At 32.9% G+C, this 22,642-nt stretch overlaps 3 protein-coding genes across 3 annotated transcripts; 2 read left to right on the forward strand and 1 right to left on the reverse strand.

Annotated features, from left to right (window-relative positions):
* The first annotated feature begins 6,917 nt into the window (after positions 1-6,917).
* LOC141698535 (uncharacterized) lies at positions 6,918-10,763 on the forward strand. Its single transcript, XM_074503241.1, has 2 exons — positions 6,918-7,510; positions 10,462-10,763. Exons 1-2 carry the CDS (start codon positions 7,008-7,010, stop codon positions 10,712-10,714), a joined length of 756 nt encoding a protein of 251 aa, XP_074359342.1. The 5' UTR covers positions 6,918-7,007; the 3' UTR covers positions 10,715-10,763.
* A 455-nt stretch (positions 10,764-11,218) lies between these two features.
* LOC141698536 (uncharacterized) lies at positions 11,219-13,495 on the reverse strand. Its single transcript, XM_074503242.1, has 3 exons — positions 13,224-13,495; positions 13,064-13,140; positions 11,219-11,596 (listed from the first exon to the last, which is right to left on the reverse strand). The coding sequence occupies exons 1-3, from the start codon at positions 13,322-13,324 to the stop codon at positions 11,457-11,459; spliced, it is 318 nt and encodes a 105-aa protein (XP_074359343.1). The 5' UTR covers positions 13,325-13,495; the 3' UTR covers positions 11,219-11,456.
* Positions 13,496-14,518: 1,023 nt separating this feature from the next.
* On the forward strand, positions 14,519-15,322 carry LOC141695990 (uncharacterized). Its single transcript, XM_074500189.1, has one exon. The coding sequence runs from the start codon at positions 14,519-14,521 to the stop codon at positions 15,320-15,322; it is 804 nt and encodes a 267-aa protein (XP_074356290.1).
* The last annotated feature ends 7,320 nt before the right edge of the window (positions 15,323-22,642 follow it).

Here is a 22,642-nt window from a genome sequence, read left to right on the forward strand (position 1 = left end):
CTAGGGTATTTTGAGGTTCTTGAGAGGAGGTACTACGGGTTTTATACCCTATGCATCCGTTGTGACGAAGTTGTGCGTGGCAGTTGGTATTCATTGGCCCGCACATAAGCAATTGCTGCTTCTTAATGCTCCAATCGATAGTTCTACGTTGTTGAACATGATAGAGTGGTATGGTGGGAAGCCCGATCCTAAGGGGCTTGGATATTTTTATGACAATCTTCCAGGTGGAACGCCAGCTCCTCAGGCATATGTTGGTGCCACGGTGCAGGCGAACAAGGAAGCTTGGAGAGCTGAGTTGGGTGAGGCTGGTCCATCGCAGCAGGAGTAGGAGGAGGCGGGAGCAGATGTTGAAGCTGGTTTGAGCACGACGCAATATAGGCGTCTAGCGAGGAGGATGGATGTGATGCATGACATCCATAGTCGGTTTGCAAGTGATCTCACCCAGGCACTTGGGACTGCATTCAGAGCCACGGGTGTTGACATCTAGTGGTCAGTATTTGGTGAGGATTCTGTGTATCCACCTCCAGACACGCCTGACACTCCACCCGTTGAGGGTGATGATCCTAATTCTGAGTAGGTATGCCTGATTCCTTACTATTACCTTCACTAAGGATAGTGAATATTTTAAGTTTGGGGGTAGTAGTTGAAGGAATATGTTTTGTGTGAGTCGCATATAGTTTGCATATTCATGATAGTTTAGTTCATATAGTTGCATATTTTGCCATGTAGTTTTTTTTTGTAGTTTTTTTTTGTAGTTTTTATGATAGTTTGTTCATATAGTTTCATGCATTTGCATTATAACATGATCCCTTAGATAATTTTTCCGATCGACTTGTGATATTGATACTAGTGTAGTGATGTCGTATTTAGTGATGTTAAGTCTTGTCGAATTGATTTACATGCTAGAGATAATTATATTTCACTAAGTCTTATAGGTTGCTTGAGTGTTAGATCATGATCATGGTTTGTTTATTTGTCGAGGTTTAATCGCTTATTTATATTTAGAATTTAGGATATTCTCTTAATAATAGAATAACATGGATTTTTAAAAATTGGAGAATTTGGATTTCATTGCTAGTTGTTGTGGCTAGGTGTCAAATGGCTAGTAGTCAGCTCATATTTATATGAGTAGTCTAGGGTTGAGCGAGATGGAGCGAAAGGCACTCGTTCAGAAATTTGTGAAAAAAAGAAAAAAATAATAATAAAAGAAGAAAGAAAAAAATAAGTGTTATGTATAATTGATCACGAGTGGGCTATTTAGTACTCGAGTTATTAAGTTCTTAGGGGACTTTGTGCCTAGTGACCTAAGGCTTTTATAGTGTGGGATCCGCTAACCTAACGCTCGTTACATGGGTGTTATTGTATAAGTCTTTTATGGACCTCACTCATTGCACGATCAAATAAGCATACTTGTTATTTTGTTGTGAATAAAAGCGTGAATCCATATTAAACTCCAAAATAAGAATTGAAGTGTTATAAGTTATTTTGAGTCTAACTTTTATTCTATTTATAACCTTGCGATTGCTTTGATAAGTAGTGAGTCATAATTATTGATCTAGTTGCGATAGTATGTCTGTAAGCAGTTGCACATACACACGTCTCTGGTTTGTAGGTTGATTTGTAAGGTTTGATTGATCTTTATGCGAATAACTGCATTTGTTGATATGTTGCTTGTTGATTGGTTTAGTTATTCTATTGGGGATCGTTGCATTCATTTAGTTGCATTCATGTATTTTTATTTCTTGTTCTTTGAGTCTGTTTATGCTTGAGGACAAGCATTGATTCAAGTTTGGGGGTATGTTGAGTGGCATTTATGACACTTTATTATGCTCCGTAAAGCTTTGAATTGGTGTATTTGTACTCAAGTTGTTGGTGTTTTTATGTGTTTTTGTAGTGTTTTTACATTACAGGCATTTTACAGGTAATCAAGTAAATTAGCATGGTTGTGGTGCTAATTTGGTGTTTGGATGGTGTTGGAACAAAGGCTCGTGAAAAGACCAGCACAAATCAGCAAGGAGAAGAAAAGAATTCAGAATTTTATTCAGGAAGACGGCGCGCCCGCGCTGGTTAAGCGCGCGGCCGCGCCCAAAGAAGGGAAACTCAGGCGCCCGCGCTGGTCAAGCGCGCGACACTGTTTCTAGTAGGATTTTGAGAGTTTGAAGCCCTCGTCAATTCTACAACATATATATACATAAATAAAGACATTTTACCAAGGGGAGACATACCAAAGCTAAGGAAAAGGAGTAAAAAAGACCGGAGAGCACAATTCAACCAAGGCGAAGAAGATCTAGTTTATTATTGTGATTCTTTGTTTAAGTTGTAACGTTGGATGCTAGTTTTCTTATTCTTGAACCGTTACTTGTGTTTCGTACTTGGTTTTTTTAAGTATAAAGACTACGTTTATTATACCATGCTTTCATCGGAACCCACGTTGATGATGAGTCCGATTATGGGCTAATCGTTATCGTGGGGTTCTAGCGGATTTATTTATGAATTTCTTTAGTTAATTTGTTTCGATGTCTTAGTGTGTGGTGATTGTATAATAACCTAGTATTGGTTGTGCTTATTCGTCTTATGAGCGTCGCGAACTTATAAGATAGTATGTTAATTCTTAATAAAGCGAAAGTGAATTTAATGATTTAGAACTTGCCATGCTAGCATAGGTTCAAGTGTTATTGTTATGCATGATTTGTAGGTAATTTTAACCATCTTACTTGTCCTATGTAATCACGATAGATAACTTGTGCATTAAACTGTTATGTTGTCAAATTCTATAGACATATAGGGTCTCAATATAATTGGTGTCTATTCAGCTTCTATCACTTTTGTGGATGTCTGGTAGTATGGTACTCGTACAACGAAAGTTGGCGTTTATCAGTTTCGTGTTATCTGATTAGTGTCATCACCATTACATGCTAAGGTTAAGTACTAAAAGGCTATTGAATGAAGTACTTAATCAAGTTAGAATCCTATGTTTGTGTCATATATTATTCAATTCTCTTTACTCTCTTTAGTTAATGTTCTTTAGTATAATTCTCATTAGTCAATCGTAGTATAATTAAAACCCAATTTGTATTCGTCTTAGCATTGAATAATAGCCATATCATTGTTGCATTGGTGCATAATCAAAAAGTTAGCCTAAATCTGTCCATGTGGGAATGAACTAGAAATAATTCTATATTACTTGTGAACGCGTATACTTGCGTGAATTTTAGCGCGTATTTAGCGACTAGCAGGTACTTGCTGAATTTACTTAATTTGTAGTATATTCTAATTCAATTTATATTAAAATCGTTAAAAGAAGACTAATTCCAATTGAAAATTTGATAGTTGGTCGATCGTACAGTACTTGCTGAATTTACTTAAATGTCCTTAATTAATTTTAAATTTTAAGAGCCTTTTTTTAAAAAAATAAAATATTGTTGTATCCATTATTTATCCGCGACAACATGAGCATCTCTAGCAAAGTTCTACTACAATTATATTATTACATGTCAACGGAGGAATTTAGTTAACAAATATTTGAGTTTCGAGGCCGGAATTAAGATCCATAGCGGTGGTCGGTGATCGGAGAAATCACCAGAGTGCGTTAATTTGTTCTTAATAAACGGCTGAGATTGCTAAGATTTATATTTGTCTTCTCGGAACTCTCAAACAGGTATTCTTACAATGTGCGTACATACCTCCTTTTACAGAGGATCAAGCCGGACGTATTTCTTGAGGAGAAAAAATCAATATGGACTTGGTTTCTAATTTTGTGGCCCAGTAGCAATTGTCGAACCAACTTCTTATTATAACTCGAACATTGATTTATTTTAGGAGTACCCAGATGTGGGCTAGTTACAAAGGCCCAAGCCTCGATTACGACTTTGGAACTTCACGGATAAGAAAACTCTCCGACCACTAGATATCTCATCCGCAACCGCTATCTTCGTAGATCATAATCGCAGGTATAGTCATGACTTACCGCAAATGCTCAAGCGCATCATTATTCACCAATGAGAATAACCCACCAGACTACAGGACAAGTGGTCCCAAATGTATAAGTGCAAAATACGAGATAATCCCAAAGTCTCCCGACGAGGACAATCCGTCGAATGCATAGACAGGGCTCCCAACCACACATTAAGATTGACGATTGTTCCCCTACGCGTACAACTCGCAAGACTACAAAATGACGCCTTCAATACATTTCCGAGAAAAAGGGCTCCCAAAGATCTCTCATTTCACTCAGGTGCGCCATGGGGGCTTGGAAGCCTTCTGGAGGCTCCTCCGGACTCGTAAAGCACACCTTAGGTAGTGTGGAGCCCTCCGGGTCCCCCATGCCTTAATTAATTTGCTTACTATTACTCTCCCTATTCCACCCAATTTTTTACATTCGGGTTGGGAACGGAAATTAAAAAAAAAACAAAATTACTGGTGAAAAGTAGAAAAAATATGCAAAGTGCTGGAACCGGTTAATATTTAATGTATAAGATGAGTATAACGTAAGAATGTAGTGGTGGTTATAAAATTTTACTATTTAATATATAAAGTGAATATATTGAAGTATTAGATAATTATTTTTATATATAGGTATATAACTTATATAATGTGATAAAAGAATATATTTCAACTGAGTTTTAACTGTTAAGTTCTAATACATATACACTAAATATTGAATTTTGAGTTAAATGAATTTAATATATAAGAGAGATTTATTAAAAAAATATGTGATTAGTTATCTGATTCCGAGTATCTCTAGTGTTCTGACTACTCGTTTTTCTCGAACAAAATTTAGTTTGAACATATTTTTGATTTTTACAATTTTGGGTAAAACTAATCATACTATTAACTATCTTTTTATTATATCAGTAACACATAAAACTCCATAATTTTATGTACAAAATTTTATTCAATATGAATATATAATAGATCAAGTATCAAAATAACTCCATAATTTTAGGCACAAAATTTTATTCAATTTTAATAGATAATAGATCAAATATCAAAATGTCGTTGTGCACGTTATTTAGGTTATTTTTTTAACAAATATAATATATGGCCTTATAAATGAGAATATGTTCTCGAAAATTCTTAAAATGAGCGAGAACAATAAAGGATTAATCTTTAACAAATTCAGACGTTATTTATGTTATTAAATTATTAAAATAAACAGCTGTATGGTTTGCAAATCCCAAACTCAAAGTGACTTGCTTTAGTACAATCTTCAACCATAAAACATAAAGAAAAGTGCCCAAGTGAAAAAGAAACATTAAAAAATATTTCCCTTAATCCTTAATACACCTCATCTCTTTAGTGTCACTAGACCAGCGCATAGTCATTGTCTGCCCAAAAATATTAAAATATAACCAGTATTACAGATTTCGGAAATCGGAACTATTTAGTTGAGGTACCGATTTACGATTTATTAGACGATTTTTAAAAAATCGGATGATTAATCGACGATTTATCGGGAATCGATCAAATCGGACAAATATTTTAAACCAATTTTTAAGCGATTTATCGGCGATTTTTGAAATATCGGCCGATTTCTATAACAAATGATATAACATATAAGAGCAACAGATGCCACAAAAATAAACATTTACCACTACAATATTCACACACTTCTGCTCAAAGTGGAGCACATCAACCCTCTGCGTATCTGGCATTATAAAAAAGTAACACCAGTCTTTTCGTTTCAATTTTTTCCTCTTTTATTTGCACATATTTTTTTAAATTGGCAACTTCCAAAGTTAGATACACAAACTATCTTTAGATTTTTTAGACCGGGTAATTTTCTACTTCACAACAAAATCATACGCAAATTTAATAATTTTGTTTACGAAACTGACATAAAAATAGATATAATAATTTTATATTTATATACACAATATAGATATTCACCGAACTGTTCACGCCGCACAAGTCGCTCATATCATATTAGTAAATTGTAACTAACTTTTGTATTTAACATTTGAATATACAATACGAGGAAGATATATGACAAGAAAATATTCACACTAACAAACAAATTATCGAGTCTATTTTGTCCGCTATGTCCTAAACTTTTTTATACATGATTTTTTGTTTTCATTTTTCTTCTATTTTTCTTTTCTTCTCTTTTCTTTTCTCCTCTTAAAACCTTCTCAAAAAAAAATCAAAAATTTGGACCGTAAAAACAATTTAAAATGACAAATGACAAATTTTGTATTACACTGTTCTCTTTCTAAAATAATGCACTTCTTATTTTCTAAAATTCCAAATAATATCATACAAGCATATAATCACGTAATCATGCACCTTAACATAGATTCACATATCACTTATCGTAATGAAATATACTTAATCATAAAACTTTCCTTTTTACTAATATTCATTCTTCGCGTAACAGGTTACGTCTTGACGGCCCGACACTGAGCATTTTCAACTACGCTTCACAATTATTCTCTTTATATCAGCTGACACGTCAAACTGGAATATAATATTTATTTAAATATTTCCATTCTCACATAATAATACATAATTCACATAATTACACTTTACTCCCATAATTAATTCGCGAAAATTCCCAATCATTACATATATCATATTAAAGTGTACCAAACTTTTGTATTTAACATTTAAATATACAATACGAGGAAAATATATGACAAAAAAATATTCACAATAATAAACAAATTATCGAGTCTATTTTATCCGCTATGTCCTAAACTTTTTTATACATGATTTTTTGTTTTCATCTTTCTTCTATTTTTTTTTTCTTTTCTCCTCTTAAAACCTTCCCAAAAAAAATCAGAAGTTTCGACGGTAAAAACAATTTTGAATTTAAAATAATAAATTTTATATTACACTGTTCTCTTTCTAAATTTTTTTGAATTTTGTCTTTATTAATCAAGTACAATAAATATTTAGACAACAAAAACTAATTCACACATGACGCACACATTAAGATACACACGAAGTATATAAAGTATAAACACAAACACACATTGCAACTCCACTTTAACAAATCAAGAAAAGCAATGTCAGCTGTTACAGAGGAGGGGGCAGTGGAAATCACCGAGCAGCAACGACGGCGGCGTCACCGGAGATGGACCCACACGCCCCAGATCACATTGAGCAGTGGTGGGACCACAACAGATGGGAGTGTTCACTTTTCCGATTCCGGCGAGGAGCTAACCACATTCCGGCCAAATGGGTCGTCGTCTCAATGTGGGGTGTCGGAAGGGGAGGTGGATTTGGAGAGTGGGGAATTGGAGAGGAAAGTGCATAGTTATTATAGGAAGAAGAAGAGGAGGAAGAAGAGGAGAAAGAGAGATGGGGAGGAGAGAGATGAGGAGGTGGAGGAGAGAGAGTGTAGGATTTGTCATTTGAATTTGATGGAAAATGGAGGTGGTGAAATGGCTGAGGGAGAGAATGGGGATAATGGAGGTGGGTATATACAGTTGGGGTGTGATTGTAAAGGTGATCTGGGTGCTGCTCATAAGAGATGTGCTGAAACTTGGTTCAAGATTAGGGGGAATATGTGAGTCTCCTCTCTCTCTCTCTCTCTCTCTCTCTCTCGCCCCCCCCCCTCCCTCCCTCTCTCTCTCTGTTGATTAAATGTGGTTTTGTATAGTTGATTGTGATTTGTGAGTCTTTTCTTGATAAAATCATGTGCTTGTGTGTGTGTATTGATTAGTACTGAATTTGATGTTAATTTTGCAAAGGTGGTAGTTTCTTGAGTTGGTTAGTTCTGATTTTAATATTTGTTTGTATATGTGCATTGTGTGTAACTGTGTATAGTTCTGATTTGTTTGCAGTTTAGGAAAAGTGGTATTTTCTTGGTTGATTAGTTCTGATTTTCATCTTTCTTATGTTTATATGTACTGTGTTACTGTTTGACTTGTACTATTACCCCAAGATTTGATCAAGAAGTGAACTTAATTAGTCTGGTTTTGGTGTCAGTTTAGGAAAGGTGGTATATTGTGAGTTATTAAAGGTACTTTTACCCCCTGATTAAGAAGTAAGAATTCTTTGAGTGTTGTACAAATGTGGTCTTCCAAGATTTGATTTTGATGCTACTGATCAATTAATTTTCCTCTTTCTACTTTATGAGTTTCAACATGCATTAATTTTGGAAAAACGGTTTTCTCTCCGTTGAGCACTTGTAACCGTCCTTGTGTTGTTGAAGTTTTTTCTCGTTTGAGCACTTGTAACCGTTCCTGTGTTGTAGAAGTTAATTCTTCTTGATATCAGCTGCAAGAATTAAGAAGAGATGAATTGATGTTTAGTACATATTGCTGTCCATGCTTCTATGGTTGTTTTTTAGTATAATCTTCGGGTATCTGTATCTCCTTTTACATTTTTTCGGTTTCTCTTTTATGTCTTTTTATATCTGGTTTCTTAAAATGTGATTGCGCAATATATAATCCTGATAAAAAGTTTTGCTTTAGACTTGTCTCTTTTCAGAGTCTGCATCATACTTGTGTGTTCCTATTAGATTGTCCATTATGTTGTTTTGTTTTTGTCACTAGCCTTTCTCTTACGGTATCAGCGGATAAAGTAAGGTAGTCTCAGCGAAAATTTATCAAGTGTTGTTCTTAATCCACCTCTTTTGCATGGCACATGAAACTTATGAATTCAAATGGTTGCGAGTTTTCTTTTAGTGCTTCATGTTAAGCAAGAACTATCATCATCCAGCTTTTTATAATTTTTTTGGTACTTTACAGCCATTTTCAGGCTTTCCTTTCATCAGACAAAAGATGCCTATGACTAGATTAACATGTTGTTTTTCCAGTTTTTACACAAGAATAACTTTATTTTCTGTCATTCACTATATATTTTTTTGTATCTATTTGCCTACTGATTTTTAATTTATAATATATTTTTGGTTATGATCATTAATTACAGATTTTTAAATACTCACACGCACATACCTCCCCACTCAGGCTCTAATACTCTTCTTCTTTTGCAATGGTTTTTAAGAGCATCCATATCTTACCTCTATTCCCATTACAACTATAATTTTTGTAAGATCCAGGTGCAACTTCCATTGTATGAACATAATACAAGCTGGTAATGAGTACATACGTTTCATTAGATCGTAGTTGAGCTAGCAAACCCTTTATTTTAAAGAAAAAAATTGTAATTACTCTAGTTTAGTTTATAGTGGCCATTGCCTGGCATTTATCGGTGTACCGACTCACTTTAGTGGATTACAAGCATATGGTTCCATTTTTTTTCCCATATCAATGTGTCGCTGCGGTCTGCTTTTGCATTTTTTTTGTTTACATTCTTTTGCCAGTTCATAAAATTAAACATTTTAGAACTGTCCAAACAAATACAAACACATTCTTGCCAGAGCATACATTTTCTAGTCACCCTGCATGTGCTTAAAACACACACACACACAGCATGTAATATTAGACAAAACCTATTGCTCTAACTGCGAGAACAAGAGTACATAATTGAACTGAAGCAAAAAAAGTAAAAGAAAAAGAATGCACAGAAGTACATACTTAAATTTGGCTGTATTCAGAGTTCCCTTTTTTCTATTATCAAGGTATGTGTGCTACCTTACCCATCAAGAAACTGTAACTTTACATCTTGCCCGTGTCTCTATGTGTGTGTCCTGCAGGAAGTCTATCTGATTGATCTGCTCTAAATCAATCAACTTGTCCTTGCTATGTTGAATTATTAACTGGTATAATACAGCCTCAAGTCTAAAATGTATGTTGTCAAAGTTCAAATTTATATGTTTTGTGTTATAGCCTAATTTATGAAGTTAGGATTCTGTTGCAGAACAAAATAGGTGCACTATTGGGAATATATTACTTCTATTGAGCACTCTATCATAGAGAACAATGCAGGTGCTCTATTTAAATTTGTTGAAAGTGTAAGTTCCGTATAGTAGCTTCTACTTACTGCTCATGTTTTTGGGAGAGTTGACCATCTAACATGCCCTCCTACCCCCGAACATTATCAAATTGTGAATATTTGTTGCTCCGTGGTGAGATTGTATCCCTTAATGGGATTGTTTTATGGTGCAAGTGACAGAATAAAACCTAATTATTTTAGGGGTTGGAAAGGGGCTTTCTCACATAACTTCCATAATAGCAATGGACCAGGCAATGCAAAATTTATGCAGCCTTGCCTTCTCTCTTGGAGCGGATATAAACAAAAATGAGGAAGCTTTAGATTATCCAAAAAATTAGAAAATCTATCCGTAGGTCCCGTTTAATTTTGTTGTACTGGTCCTGACTAGTGATCAGTGCTATTATTACATACTGCAGTTCATCCCTTTTTGTAATAACAGAGTGGATACCTCTCCCCATTTGGAAAAGAAACAGACAATTGATGTTAGCATATTTTTCATGTTTTCAGTTTCCGTTTTCCGTTTCATATTCAATTAACAAGTTATTGCTTAATAATTTGAAGGGCGGTAACTTTACGCTTTGTCTTGATTTGCTGCCTATTTCCTTGATTTTTTTGCAGTATTTGTGAGATATGTGGTTCCATTGCACTAAATGTTGCTTCTGAGCAGATGATTGAGGCACTCAATGTAACCGTTGAGCAGACAAATTTGACAAACTACACTGATGGACCTGTGACAGAAGTAAACGCGGCACCTGAGGTCGTTTCTGGGACTCGATTCCTTGATGGTCGCCGACTTATGAACGTTCTGCTGGTCTGCATGATTGTCGCTTTTATCATTTCTTGGCTTTTTCACTTCCATGTTTTTCACTGAATTTTTATAGTATGGTTTATCCTCTTGAATCTAAGGAAGAGCTTCCCTATCTAAATGTCTATATCCCTATGTGGCTGAGTTATAGAAGTATTACAAATGCTAAATATTATAGAATAGTGTATCCTACGTTGGATTTTATGACAAAGTTTTGGGTTATATCAGCACTGGTGCTCCATTATTATGCCAAAAAGGGCCCTCCAGATGCAGATGGACCATTTTCCTTTCTGCAACTTACAAGATAACTAGCAGTTGTACCAGGACAGCCTTTCAAACTTTTATCTTTGTATGTTACATATTTTTCAATGCCTTGGATTTTAAAGTATGTAGGAATGGCAGGGGAGGAACCCATACCTTTTGGCGGCACTCTTGCCATTGATGAAAGTCTCTTGTCATTAACGAAACCCTACTGTTTCAAAAACTGTTTATTATCACACACAGATTCGAACATATTTGTTGAATGGGAAGGATGCTTACATTCCAAATTCCAATACTGCAAGTTCGGGAGGTCAGAAAGAATCTCTGCTAGCAATAAATCACATACATTATACAACCATTTTCAAAAGCTACATCAAATGGAGTCTTTCCCCCCGTAAACAAAGTAAATCAAATTTAACTCTTTCAAACCATCTTTTATGAAGACAATGATGTAGTTGAACTCAGTAATGAATGTCAACATGCGCATTGATGGTTTAATTTTCAACATTAAGAAACAAAACAAAATGGTAAAGCCAGCAAAAATTCCTCATTGTTCTATATCCATGGCTTTGCGAACTTGTTCGTTTCTAAAACCTTCAACAGCTAGACTAAAAGTGTGCCTAGAATGCTGGCAAATCATCAGTAAATCCTGGCATGAATCCTTCAATACTTCGTTTGCTGGAACTCCTGTAGATTCAGAAAGAAGACATGTAAGATATAAATTATTTTGACCATTTGAGCAAAAGGAGAAGAAAATGGGATTCTACTCATTAGTCACCCTTGAAATTCAAAGGGAAGAACCATATGTTAGGGGTACTAAACTTATATAACTATCAATCGTGAAACTTGTTTGTGTCTAGAGCACAAAGAATTAACAAAGAGTGAATCCATCAAGTTGTGAAAGTCAGAAAACATTTCCAAATGCCAAGGGTAAGTTTGAAAACAAAACATATGTCACGAATGGCATCACATAGTTAAATCTAACCCCAGTGTGAGGTTTTTTTCTTGCTTATCAACCTAGGAATAGGGTCAAATCACTATATATTTTCACATATTAGGCCCATGGCTTCAAAGCTCGTGTCTATGGATGTTCTTGACCTTGGATGGTTCCTCAATTGTGAGTATAGACCTTTATGTGTATAATTTGCAAGTAGAAAAGTCATCTGCTCATATTCAAGGTAGGATTACATGGTAACGAGTATCAACAGACGGATTGCTAAAAAACATACTCCATTCCGTCTCTTTCAATTGTTTACATTTTTTAGAGAGTATCCGACACGCATTTTAAGGTGCATATAAAGTATAGTTCTGTAATTTTTTTTTACAATTTTGTTTTTCTGAATAAAAATTAAAACATTAACTTTTATTCAGAAAAAGAAAATTGTAAAAATAAGTTACATAACTATACTTTTTATGCACCTTAAAATGCGTGTCGGACACTTCCTCAGAAATGTAAACAATTGGAAGGGACTGAGGGAGTACAATAAAGACCATTTTGTTAAATATATGATCCTATTGGGGTCTTCCTCTAACACCTTAAGGTTTTAGATGAACTGGTTATTCAACATGGTATCACAGCTTAGGCTGGCGGGAGGACTAAGGTTCGATTCCCAGCCACCCCAACATTCTCACAATTTAATGTGGACACTAAATGCAATTAATGCCCCAAAGATGGGCGCCAGTGTTCCACTCTTCGACCCATAAATGGGCTTTCGAGTGATCCTACTGGGCCCTTCCTCTAACACCTTAGGTTTTAGATGAGCTGGTTACTCAACACATTTTGGGGCAGAATAGAAGGGAACATCCAGAATTTGAAAGGGAAAAAAGGATTAGGCTGATAAGTTCAGGATTAGGCTGATAAGTTCTAGTACCAGAAGGGGTCTCGAGTTAGAACCTAACCTTCAGTTGTAGGAAATTTGGGGGTAACTTAAAGGGAAAGATAAATTAAAGCACCTTGAGCAAGTGGCCTCTTAAATCAATTACAACCATGACAGACTATCTAGAAAGGGGAAAAATAGCTAGCCAAAGAACCCGCCGCCCGACTATGAAAGTAACAAATGAAGCAAGCAAAACCACCAAGAAACATATGAATATTAACACTAGAGCTTACACAAAACATAGGCAGTAGATAAAGAAAACATAAGGCTTGTTTACCGGTAGTCTGGACTCGTATATTAACTCGAGGCTGGGACGGATGAGGAATGCTGTATCCACAAAACGCCACTCTTGGACTGCAAAACATAGGGGAACAAAATCAAACACTTAAATTTATAAAACTAAACACATCAGCAGCATAATAGAAATGTCTGAATACTCTTGATTGAGGGAGAAACGGAGAGCATTAGCAAGAGTATGATCTTCATCAGTGAATGAAAATGTGGAGGCTGATTCATTATCTGCTGACCCATGTTCCATCCTTCTTCGAATTTATTTATTTATTTATTTCTGTTTAAAACCCAGAAGAACAAGAATGATTTAGTTTGGCAGATAAGCCCCGGATAAACCCCCTGGTACGGCTATGTTGGATGCTAAGTCCTGTTCCTAATTTAGGGCTTATATCACCCTCTGCCGTTAGGGGCGGTAATATCTGACACTACACTGACACGAATTCGACTCGATTTATAATTCAATTTATCCAGAGAAAATCCGAAAATGGACCGAACACGACTTGCATAACCGAAAAGTGATCCGAAATGACCCGTTATTAAGAATTTCATTCATTTTCACTTAAAAAATTATTTTTATTTAATTTAGGTAATTTTAATTTGACATGAAATTGACAGACACGAACATGACCCGAAATCCGAAATTGCCACCCCTGTCCAGGGCCGGCCCTTGGGTAAGGCGGCCAAGGCGGCCGCCTAGGGCACCACCGCACACAGGGGCACCAAAATATTTCAATAACATATGTATATAGGTGTATTTATTTTTTATATTATTTATTTTTTTTATTTTTTATATTTTAAAATAAAAATTTTAATTAGAATACATTAACATATATTTGATTGGGGGACATATTAAAATTTTAAAATATATTATTATCTTTGTGATAACTTTATTTTAAAATTAAAATATAATTTACTTTAATTTACTTAAAAAATATAATTAATAAATTTATTTAATAAACAAAACAAAGTAAAAATGTGAAAGGTTTGGAGAAATTGAGTTTTTGGACTATGCGCGTCTATACCCATTGCCCAGATGGCCAGATGAAGTCATATAACAAAAGTACAAAACTCTCTCCTTCCCTCTGCTTAGCTACCGAATAAAATACAGAACACAGATTGTTCTCTGTTCATTCTGAATATCAATTATCAAAACACTGGAAGTCATCGACTCATCGTGAAGATCGGATCATCTGTGCTTTGCAATTCAGCAATTATAATACAGGTATGGTTTAAAGATTTCTATTCTAATTACTTTTTTAATAATATTGTAATTTACTATTTGTTTATTATTATTTTTCAATTTAAGGATTTGATGTGAATAATTAGAGAATAATTGAGATTTATTTTTGTAAAAAGTAGTATGTCTTTTGTGATTTACTGATTTGGGATTGGTGACTAAAATTAATTGCATTATTTTGTTTGATGACTAGATAATTTGAAAATGAAGCGTAACCAGTTATCGCGTCATCAAAAAAGGCAAAAGAAATTGAAAGCGGCGGAAGCAGAGAAATTGCAAATGATGACTGGTTATGACTCTTGTAAGAAGGAGGCAAAAGAGTTAGCTTTGGAGTTGGATGTGGAGCCTGTGTTTCCTGAAAAGCGAAAAATTCGTAGGCTTGTTCATTTTGATGATCTTGGGGTTACTGCAGCTGATGATGATCAGAACTTGAGTGCTGAACAAAAATTCAGAAGGTATTATTTCTTGTATATTGTTGATCAAGGTGCTTTTCAACTCAAAGAAAGGTTTAAACAGTTTCAAGATTATAAGGAAAATTTTGGGTTTTTATTTAACCTGAAGAAGCATTTATCTGGTGATGATGAGGGGTTAAAATCTTGTTGCATGAAGCTTGTGGGATTTCTTATACATGATATGCGATATGATATTGTTGGCGCAGAGTTGTTTAACGAGTTACTAGTGCTTCGAATGGTAATACCCGATGAGATAACAAAGGCAATAGATGTGCTTAATTATTTAAGTTCTAGTTCAAGACAAATAAATTATCCAAATGCTTGGATAGCTTATAGAATCGTTGTGACCATTCCTGTTACAGTGGTAGAGGCGGAAATGACATTTTCTAGATTGAAACTGATCAAATCTTATCTCCGCTCTTCGATGTCTCAAGATAGACTTAATGGATTAGCTTTATTGTATATTGAAAGTGAGCTGGCAAGTTCTCTAGATTATAGCAAAATCATAGAGAGATTCACATCTGAAAAGCCTAGAAAAAAGTTTCAAAATCAATAAAGGTAAACTCATTTTTATAACTTTATTTTGACATTGTTGTGTAGTAGTAATGATGAATGTTCTATATTCATGATATTACATCAGTGACTTGCAGGAGATTATTGCAGGAGGTTGAAAATTTGGATATTTAGCGTACAAGAAATTCATTATATTCACTTGCTACTTTAGATTCAAGTAAGTTTTATTTTATACAATGAATATATCTTATTGTGATTTTTCGGTTATGAATATGGGGCACCATTTTTGAATCCCGCCTAGGGCACCCAAATACATAGGGGCGGCCCTGCCCCTGTCTGCCCCCTTTATTTTCATCTCTACATCCCTTTACTTCCGGGTGTTGATGAATGTAATTCACTTTTGTAAAATACAGTTCAAGAAAATTATATTGTTTTCAATGCATGATATTAACTGTGTTTAGTGTTCTAAAAATCGTCGAGTGAGTCGAGTACTATGAGTACTCGTTTTCAATCCCTCATTCGATTCGATTTCCGAGTAATTGAGTTTAAAACTGATTTTATTAAAATTGGTCAAAATTCGGTAATGACTTCGAGTACTTGAGGTCAAATCCGAGTTTAACTTTCTAAAAAAATTTCAAAACTCTTCTAAAAAAGATCAAACGTTAAATTATATACATTTATTTTTTATAAAATTTTGACATTTATTAGAATGATAAGTGAAATCTTATTAAAACTTATTTTTGATTATTTTGTTGCAAAATAATCAAACAAGCAAATTCTACTTAAACTCAATTATTTCCATTGTGATATTAAAGTATTAGTATAATTACATAATTTTATTTTTTAATAGTATTATGTCTAACTCTATATAATCCAACAAAAAATATGCATAAGTTTAAGATACATACACAAAAATTAGAATTAAATAAATTTAATATAGGATAGATAAAATAATAAAATAATTATATCCAATTAGCAATTCGAGTTCTCTCCGAATTTCGAGTACTCGTTTTTTTGGAATAAAATCGCATGGAACCGATTTTCAATTTTTTCAATTTTGAATGTATTAAATACACGAGTCTGATCAATATATCTATTAACGAGTTTATTAAATAAAGTAAAAATGAATAAAACCCATAAAGGGAATTAAATGCTACTACTGATTAATGATTACTATTACTAATTGTTTTACTAAAATAGTAATATAGGTTGTAAAAAATGTGATGTAAATATTAAATTCAAATAATTTTTGAGGGATTTCAATTCCAAAATATGTATATATTTTTAACATATATTTAATATCAAAAATTGCTATAAATTATTTATTTTTAATTTTCTTATTTATCAAATATTTTATTTAAACACATCTCTACATATTCCATATAAAACCTGTTTTAATAGTTTAATTCAATAAAAAGTCAATTATTATATAATATTTATACAAAAAAAATTAAAATACCCACGTTGCACGAATATAAAATGTATTTAGAAAAACAAATTATAAAGCGTACAACTAGAAAGATTTTGAAAAACATTATATTTTTTAACTAATAACTTTATAATGCAATTTTTATATTAACAAAGTGTATTTGTTTTTAAAAAATAATGTAAATAATTTATGTTGTGATAGTAAATAATTAATAGAAAATCATATTTATGTATAAAATAATATTAAAAGTGTATTAAACATATAATTTACTACTTTAATATAACAATTTAATTCTAACTAAAAAACTGTAAATATATATAAATATAATATAAAAAATTGATACAAATAATTTTATTATATTTTTATTGTGTCCATAAAGTAGTGAACAGAAGGAAAAGTTAGGTGTAAAATACTTGTATTGATTGTTGTGTTAGACTTTAACACAGAAAACAAAAAAAATGTTACACAGTTCAAATTTATAAAGGGAAAAAAATTGACTCTTCAACTTCTTCTGAATTCTTTTTTTAGAAGGAAATAAAAGAATTTCTGAAGATTTGGAAAACAAATTTAATGTATTTACTTTCAATATTTTCTTCTTACTTTTGTAAAGATCCGTCGAAAAAGAAAAATGACTTATTTTTATTTATAAACTTATTATTTTTTAGAAAAAAATATAAAAACTAAATGTCGATTAAAGTGAAAATAATTTAACTTACATATACACGAGGTGGAAGGGTAATAATTTGCGCCATCAAATTTCGCTGAATTTATCTATATAAATATGTATTTAACTAAATTAACTGTCATTAGGTTGTTATTTATAATTGTTTATACCCGTATATAAAACTTAGTGAAATCAAAAATCAAGAATTCAAATATATCAAAATTAAATAGGATAAAATTATGATGATTGTCCCATATTTGATCATACTTATCCCCGATTTCGCTGCATTAGCCGACTATGAGCACCCGAATATCAAATTTGGTAATGAAAAAACTCCAGAAAGATCAACACAAATATAAGTCCGCCCATTTCAACTATAAAATTAAAATATCATAAGTCAAAGAGTTGATCTTACTTTTTCTTGGAGTGAGAAAATTAATAGGTGTATTCTTTTTAGTTAGAATTTCTGCCCTCCAAAATATATTATACAACACACCTGTAAATATGTCATATCTTTTGCACAACATGTTCTTTAACTATATTCATGCGAGTTAAGCAAATTGTACCCTATGAAATTAGGAAATCATCAGCCTCTAAAGTAAAATTATTTATAATTCCTATGATGACATGTGTTATCACAACCTTTCTCGAGAAATAGTCGGAAGAAAATTTTATGTATGTCGAGACGCTAGACAATGAAAACTATTCTTATCACTCTGAAATTGAAGTTAATGAATAAGTTTTCGCATACACCCCTAAAGTTATAAAGATATGCTAAGTAGTGCGTTAATTTTGGAGGAGAAACTCTTGATTACTGTTAAATCCACATGTGAGAATACTTTTGACACAGATTCTAGTGTCGAAAAAGAACGTTCTCTAGCAGAAATTATACCATAGTATGACGGAATATGATTTTGCAGACTAATAGATTGAGTCTAAGAAACCACAAAAGCAAATAAACTAAAATTACCACCGGCATATACACCAAAATCACCCTTTCACATAGGCGAAGCTGCTAATCTTCATTGAAAGGCGCCAAAATTCAGGTCCTTAAGACGTCACAATATTATGTCATCCTTTTTTTGAAGTAATGTCAAACTGAGTTGAAACTTTTTAATAAGAAAATATTGATGAACAAGTGCGTGGAGCATAATAAGATTTTCTTGGTCCCATGCAAACTCTAATAGTACAAGTTATCATCATTAAACTACTCCGGTGCACATATATGTTCTACAAATTCAATAAAACCCGCATCCATGTTTACTGCTCCACCAAGAAATTTGAAACCATCCTGAAGTCTACCAATATTCGGAAGAAATGCCCATACTAAAAAAAAATTGTGGATCAATAACATGTTTTTGCAATATTCAGTACTAGGTCTATCTAAATTCTTGAGTGGATAATTTTTCAGGCCTTAACAATCTTAACATAAATTTCAATTACAATAACATCATCCAAATATCGATCGAAATGTTGCAACCATCATGAATCCTGAGAATCAATGAATGTAATATAAGATGAAACATGAGAGACCCAGGATCTTCTTGTTGTATCCAATAAAATGATTATATCATAAACTTTTGTAAATGTATATTATATTATATTAAAAGTACTACATTTAATAAAAAGATATATTTTGAATCTCACAAGTTGAGAAAATGAATATGATATGATTCGAAAATAGCAAACCAAATTTAATTCAAAATGAATTTTGTAGAATCTTTATCCGAATTAGATCTGAAGGGAATCATATTAAATCTGAATGACCTCCAAATATATAATTATCCAAAAGTGAATTCGATCCGATTCGAAACAGATCAGATTATCTGAATTGTCACGTTTACCTCGAAGTGAATCAAAATTTTAATATGAATTAATTTAAAGTTTAAATAGATTTTCAACTTAAATAAGATTTACCTTGATATAATTAAATAATAATTCACGATCTCTTTATAAATTGTGCAATTATTTTTATAAAATTGTTATTATGTAGATACCATGCATTTATTTAATAAATTTAGAATTGAAATATATGGTATCCATCCTTCCAATGATAGATTCAATACATATGGCTCAGTTGGTTAAAAATGGGATAACTATCCTCTTGGTCACAGGTTCGAATCCCACGGGAGGAGAATTTATGATTATGCCTCCTGAGTCAGAGCCTGTCGCTTAAATGTGGTTTACCTTGGTTCACGTGGTTTGCAGGCTATTGCGTGAGCCCGTAGGGTTTACCCAGTGCGCACCCAAAGGGTAGCGGCTGCGGGTTAACTACGATAAAAAAAAAATTACGTTAAGATATCTATTTTAGAAATTACAATAAATACTTCATTTTCTAAATTTTTTGCGATTTTATTTTTTATTTTAAAAACATCGCAAAAATACAATTTGCAACAAAAAACAACTGCCCACGTGATTGCTTATACGTTTTCTGAAAAAGGTCTTAATTGTTTTTGGTTGTATTTAAGTTTGTATCGGGTTACAAAATAGTATTTTTGAAATAAAATAATTGAAGAATTATTTTTTTGCAGAAAAAATTTTTAAAGTCCTATTTTTGCAAAAAAAAACATAAAAAATGTATATTTCAAAAAACCTCTATGTATTTTTTTCTTATCTTAGAGGATCTCCAATGGTATTTGTTAGATATTGAGTACAATACGTGGGGTGAATGTATTTCTTGATTTTTAACCCTTTTAAAAACTTGTTTGGATAATTGTGAACAATGAAGTTTATGATTTGTAAAAATATTGTGTTCAACGGAAATAAAATCACAGAGACAATATTTCAAAACTCACTTAATTTGTATTAATTAAGTTTGTCTTACTACAACTTATGTGTTCTTAAAAATATAAGAACTCGGCTTATTTCTTGAGAGAGTACAAGAAAATTTAGATATGTTTTGTTACTACTAAAATAAAGGACCGGTTTTTACTTTATAGATTAGTAAACACGGGTTTACACAGCATGCAATAAGATGTACTAAACCCTTTTCTAAGCTATCTCTAATTCTTTCTATTTTTGGTTTAGTAAATCTTTGCAAATCTTGTAGGTCTGTGACCATCCTTTGTCAGTTAATCTTGGCCTTGATCTTGCACTCTTCAAGCTGCTTTTGTAGACTTTCCAGTCTAAGTGAATAGATCGTTCGTTGATTGATAATCATGAATCTTTAACTTATATGTATTACTGTATTTGAGGTTTATGTCGAGATCTCTAGTTTTTTGTATAGATAAGTGATATCTCGATAAGTATAATGATTTAATGAGATCTTTGAGTTCTCTTTAAGTGTATTTGACTTATCGAGGTCTCTGAGTTCTCTATAAGTGTACTTGACTTGTCGAGGTCTCTAGATCTCTACATGTATAAATGACTTGTCGATATCTCTGAGATCTCTATATATATTTTGACTTGTCGATATCTCTGATATCTCTAATGAGAAATTGACTTGTCGATATCTCCAATCTTCACATCTTCATTTTACTTGTCGATATTTCTGAGTTCTCTACATGCAGAAATGACGTGTCGATATCTCCAATCTTCACATCTTTATTTGACTTGTCGATATCTCTAAGACTTCTCTATGAGCCATTTTGGACATCTCGATAAGTCATTTTGGAGTTCTCGAATGACTTCTCGATATAACTTGATCGGTGATTTGTCGATATCTTGACTTAGAATATTTTTCATAAAACATATTTATTCAACTCCAAACTTCTACATCTTTTCTCTTATGCATGATCTTTACTTGATCTTCTTCCAGAGTTTATTCTTAGGCTTGAAACTGTTTACAGAAAAATACTCCAGTCTAATCTTCTAACCTTTTTACATACTTTAGAAATACAATACATGATACATATTTAGACTATCATACAACTAAATTTCAGGGTTGTCAATGTGACTTAGTCTTGTTATTATATAAGCATGTCTTGCACAACAATCTCCCCCAATTTGTGAGAAGATTGCTCAGTGAAAATAAGCTCAATAGTACCATTTGCAACATGTTCTCTAATAAAATGGTATCTTACATCAATGTGCTTTGTTCTAGAATGATTTAGTCGATTAGTAACAATAGATATAGCATTAGTATTGTCACACATAATTAAAATTTTGTGTAATACTAGGCCATAATCCATTAGTTGATTTCTAATTCAAAGCACTTGAGCACATCAACTTCCAACAGCTATGTATTCAGCCTCAGCTATGGAAGTTGACATAAATTGTTGTTTCTTACTATACGAGGATACAAGTCTCTGTCAAAGAAATTGATAGCTTCCACTAGTGCTCTTTCTTTCAATAATGCATCAGTAAAATCTGCATTTGTGTATCCAACAGCTTCAAATCCAGTTCCCTAAGGATACCATAATCCCAAGTTTGGTGTTCCCTTTAAGTATCTGAAAATTCTCATCACAACCATCATATATGATTTCTTTGGATTGGCTTAAAATCTTGCACACAGACATGTTGCAAACATAATGTCTGGTCTACTAGTAGTCAAATATAACAAAGATCCAATCATTCCTCTATAACCTGAATTGTCTACACTTTTTCCTTTCTTATCTTCATCCAACTTTGTAGCTGTAAACATAGGTGTTGATGCATGTGAACAATCAACCATTCCAAACTTATTCAATAAATCTTTAACATACTTGGTTTGGCTGATGAGTATTCCATCACTTCTTTGACTGACTTGAAGTCCAAGAAAGTGACTTAATTCTCCCATAATTCTCATTTCATATTCACTCTGCATGAGTCTTGAGAATCTTTGACATAGTTTTTCATTAGTAGAACCAAAAATAATATCATCCACATAGATTTAAACGATGATCATATCACCACCATGCTTTTTGTAAAATACAGTCTTGTCAATTGTTTCTCTAGTGAATCCATGTTTAAGCAAGAATTCTGACAATGTGTCATTCCAAGCTCTAGGTGCTTGCTTTAATCCATAGAGAGCCTTGAGAAGTTGGTAGACAAAATCTAGAAATTTTGAATCTTCAAAGCCAGGTGGCTGTTGCACATAAACCTCTTCTTCCAACTCACCATTTAAGAATGCACTATTTACATTCATTTGATACACTTTAAAGTTTGAGCGTGCAGCAAATGCAAGAAAGATCCTTATTGCTTCAAGTCTTGCAACTGGAGCAAAAGTTTCATCATAATCAATTCCTTCTTCCTTTGAGTAGTCTTTTACAACCAACCTTGCTTTGTTTCTTGTTATAATTCCATTTTCATTCATTTTATTCATGTACACCCACTTTGTTCTAATTATACTT

Source organism: Apium graveolens, chromosome 11, assembly GCF_009905375.1.
Source record: "Apium graveolens cultivar Ventura chromosome 11, ASM990537v1, whole genome shotgun sequence".
NCBI lineage: Eukaryota > Viridiplantae > Streptophyta > Magnoliopsida > Apiales > Apiaceae > Apium > Apium graveolens.

Excerpts from the sequence above, each read along its gene's own strand:
- LOC141695990 (XM_074500189.1), top strand. The coding sequence starts at position 14,519 with ATGAAGCGTAACCAGTTATCGCGTCATCAAAAAAGGCAAAAGAAATTG.
- LOC141698536 (XM_074503242.1), bottom strand. The coding sequence starts at position 13,324 with ATGGAACATGGGTCAGCAGATAATGAATCAGCCTCCACATTTTCATTC. Across the intron at positions 13,141-13,223 it reads CGTTTCTCCCTCAATCAAGA|TCCAAGAGTGGCGTTTTGTG; the intron begins GTATTCAGACAT and ends TATGTTTTGCAG. Across the intron at positions 11,597-13,063 it reads TATACGAGTCCAGACTACCG|GAGTTCCAGCAAACGAAGTA; the intron begins GTAAACAAGCCT and ends CTGAATCTACAG.
- LOC141698535 (XM_074503241.1), top strand. The coding sequence starts at position 7,008 with ATGTCAGCTGTTACAGAGGAGGGGGCAGTGGAAATCACCGAGCAGCAA. Across the intron at positions 7,511-10,461 it reads TTCAAGATTAGGGGGAATAT|TATTTGTGAGATATGTGGTT; the intron begins GTGAGTCTCCTC and ends ATTTTTTTGCAG.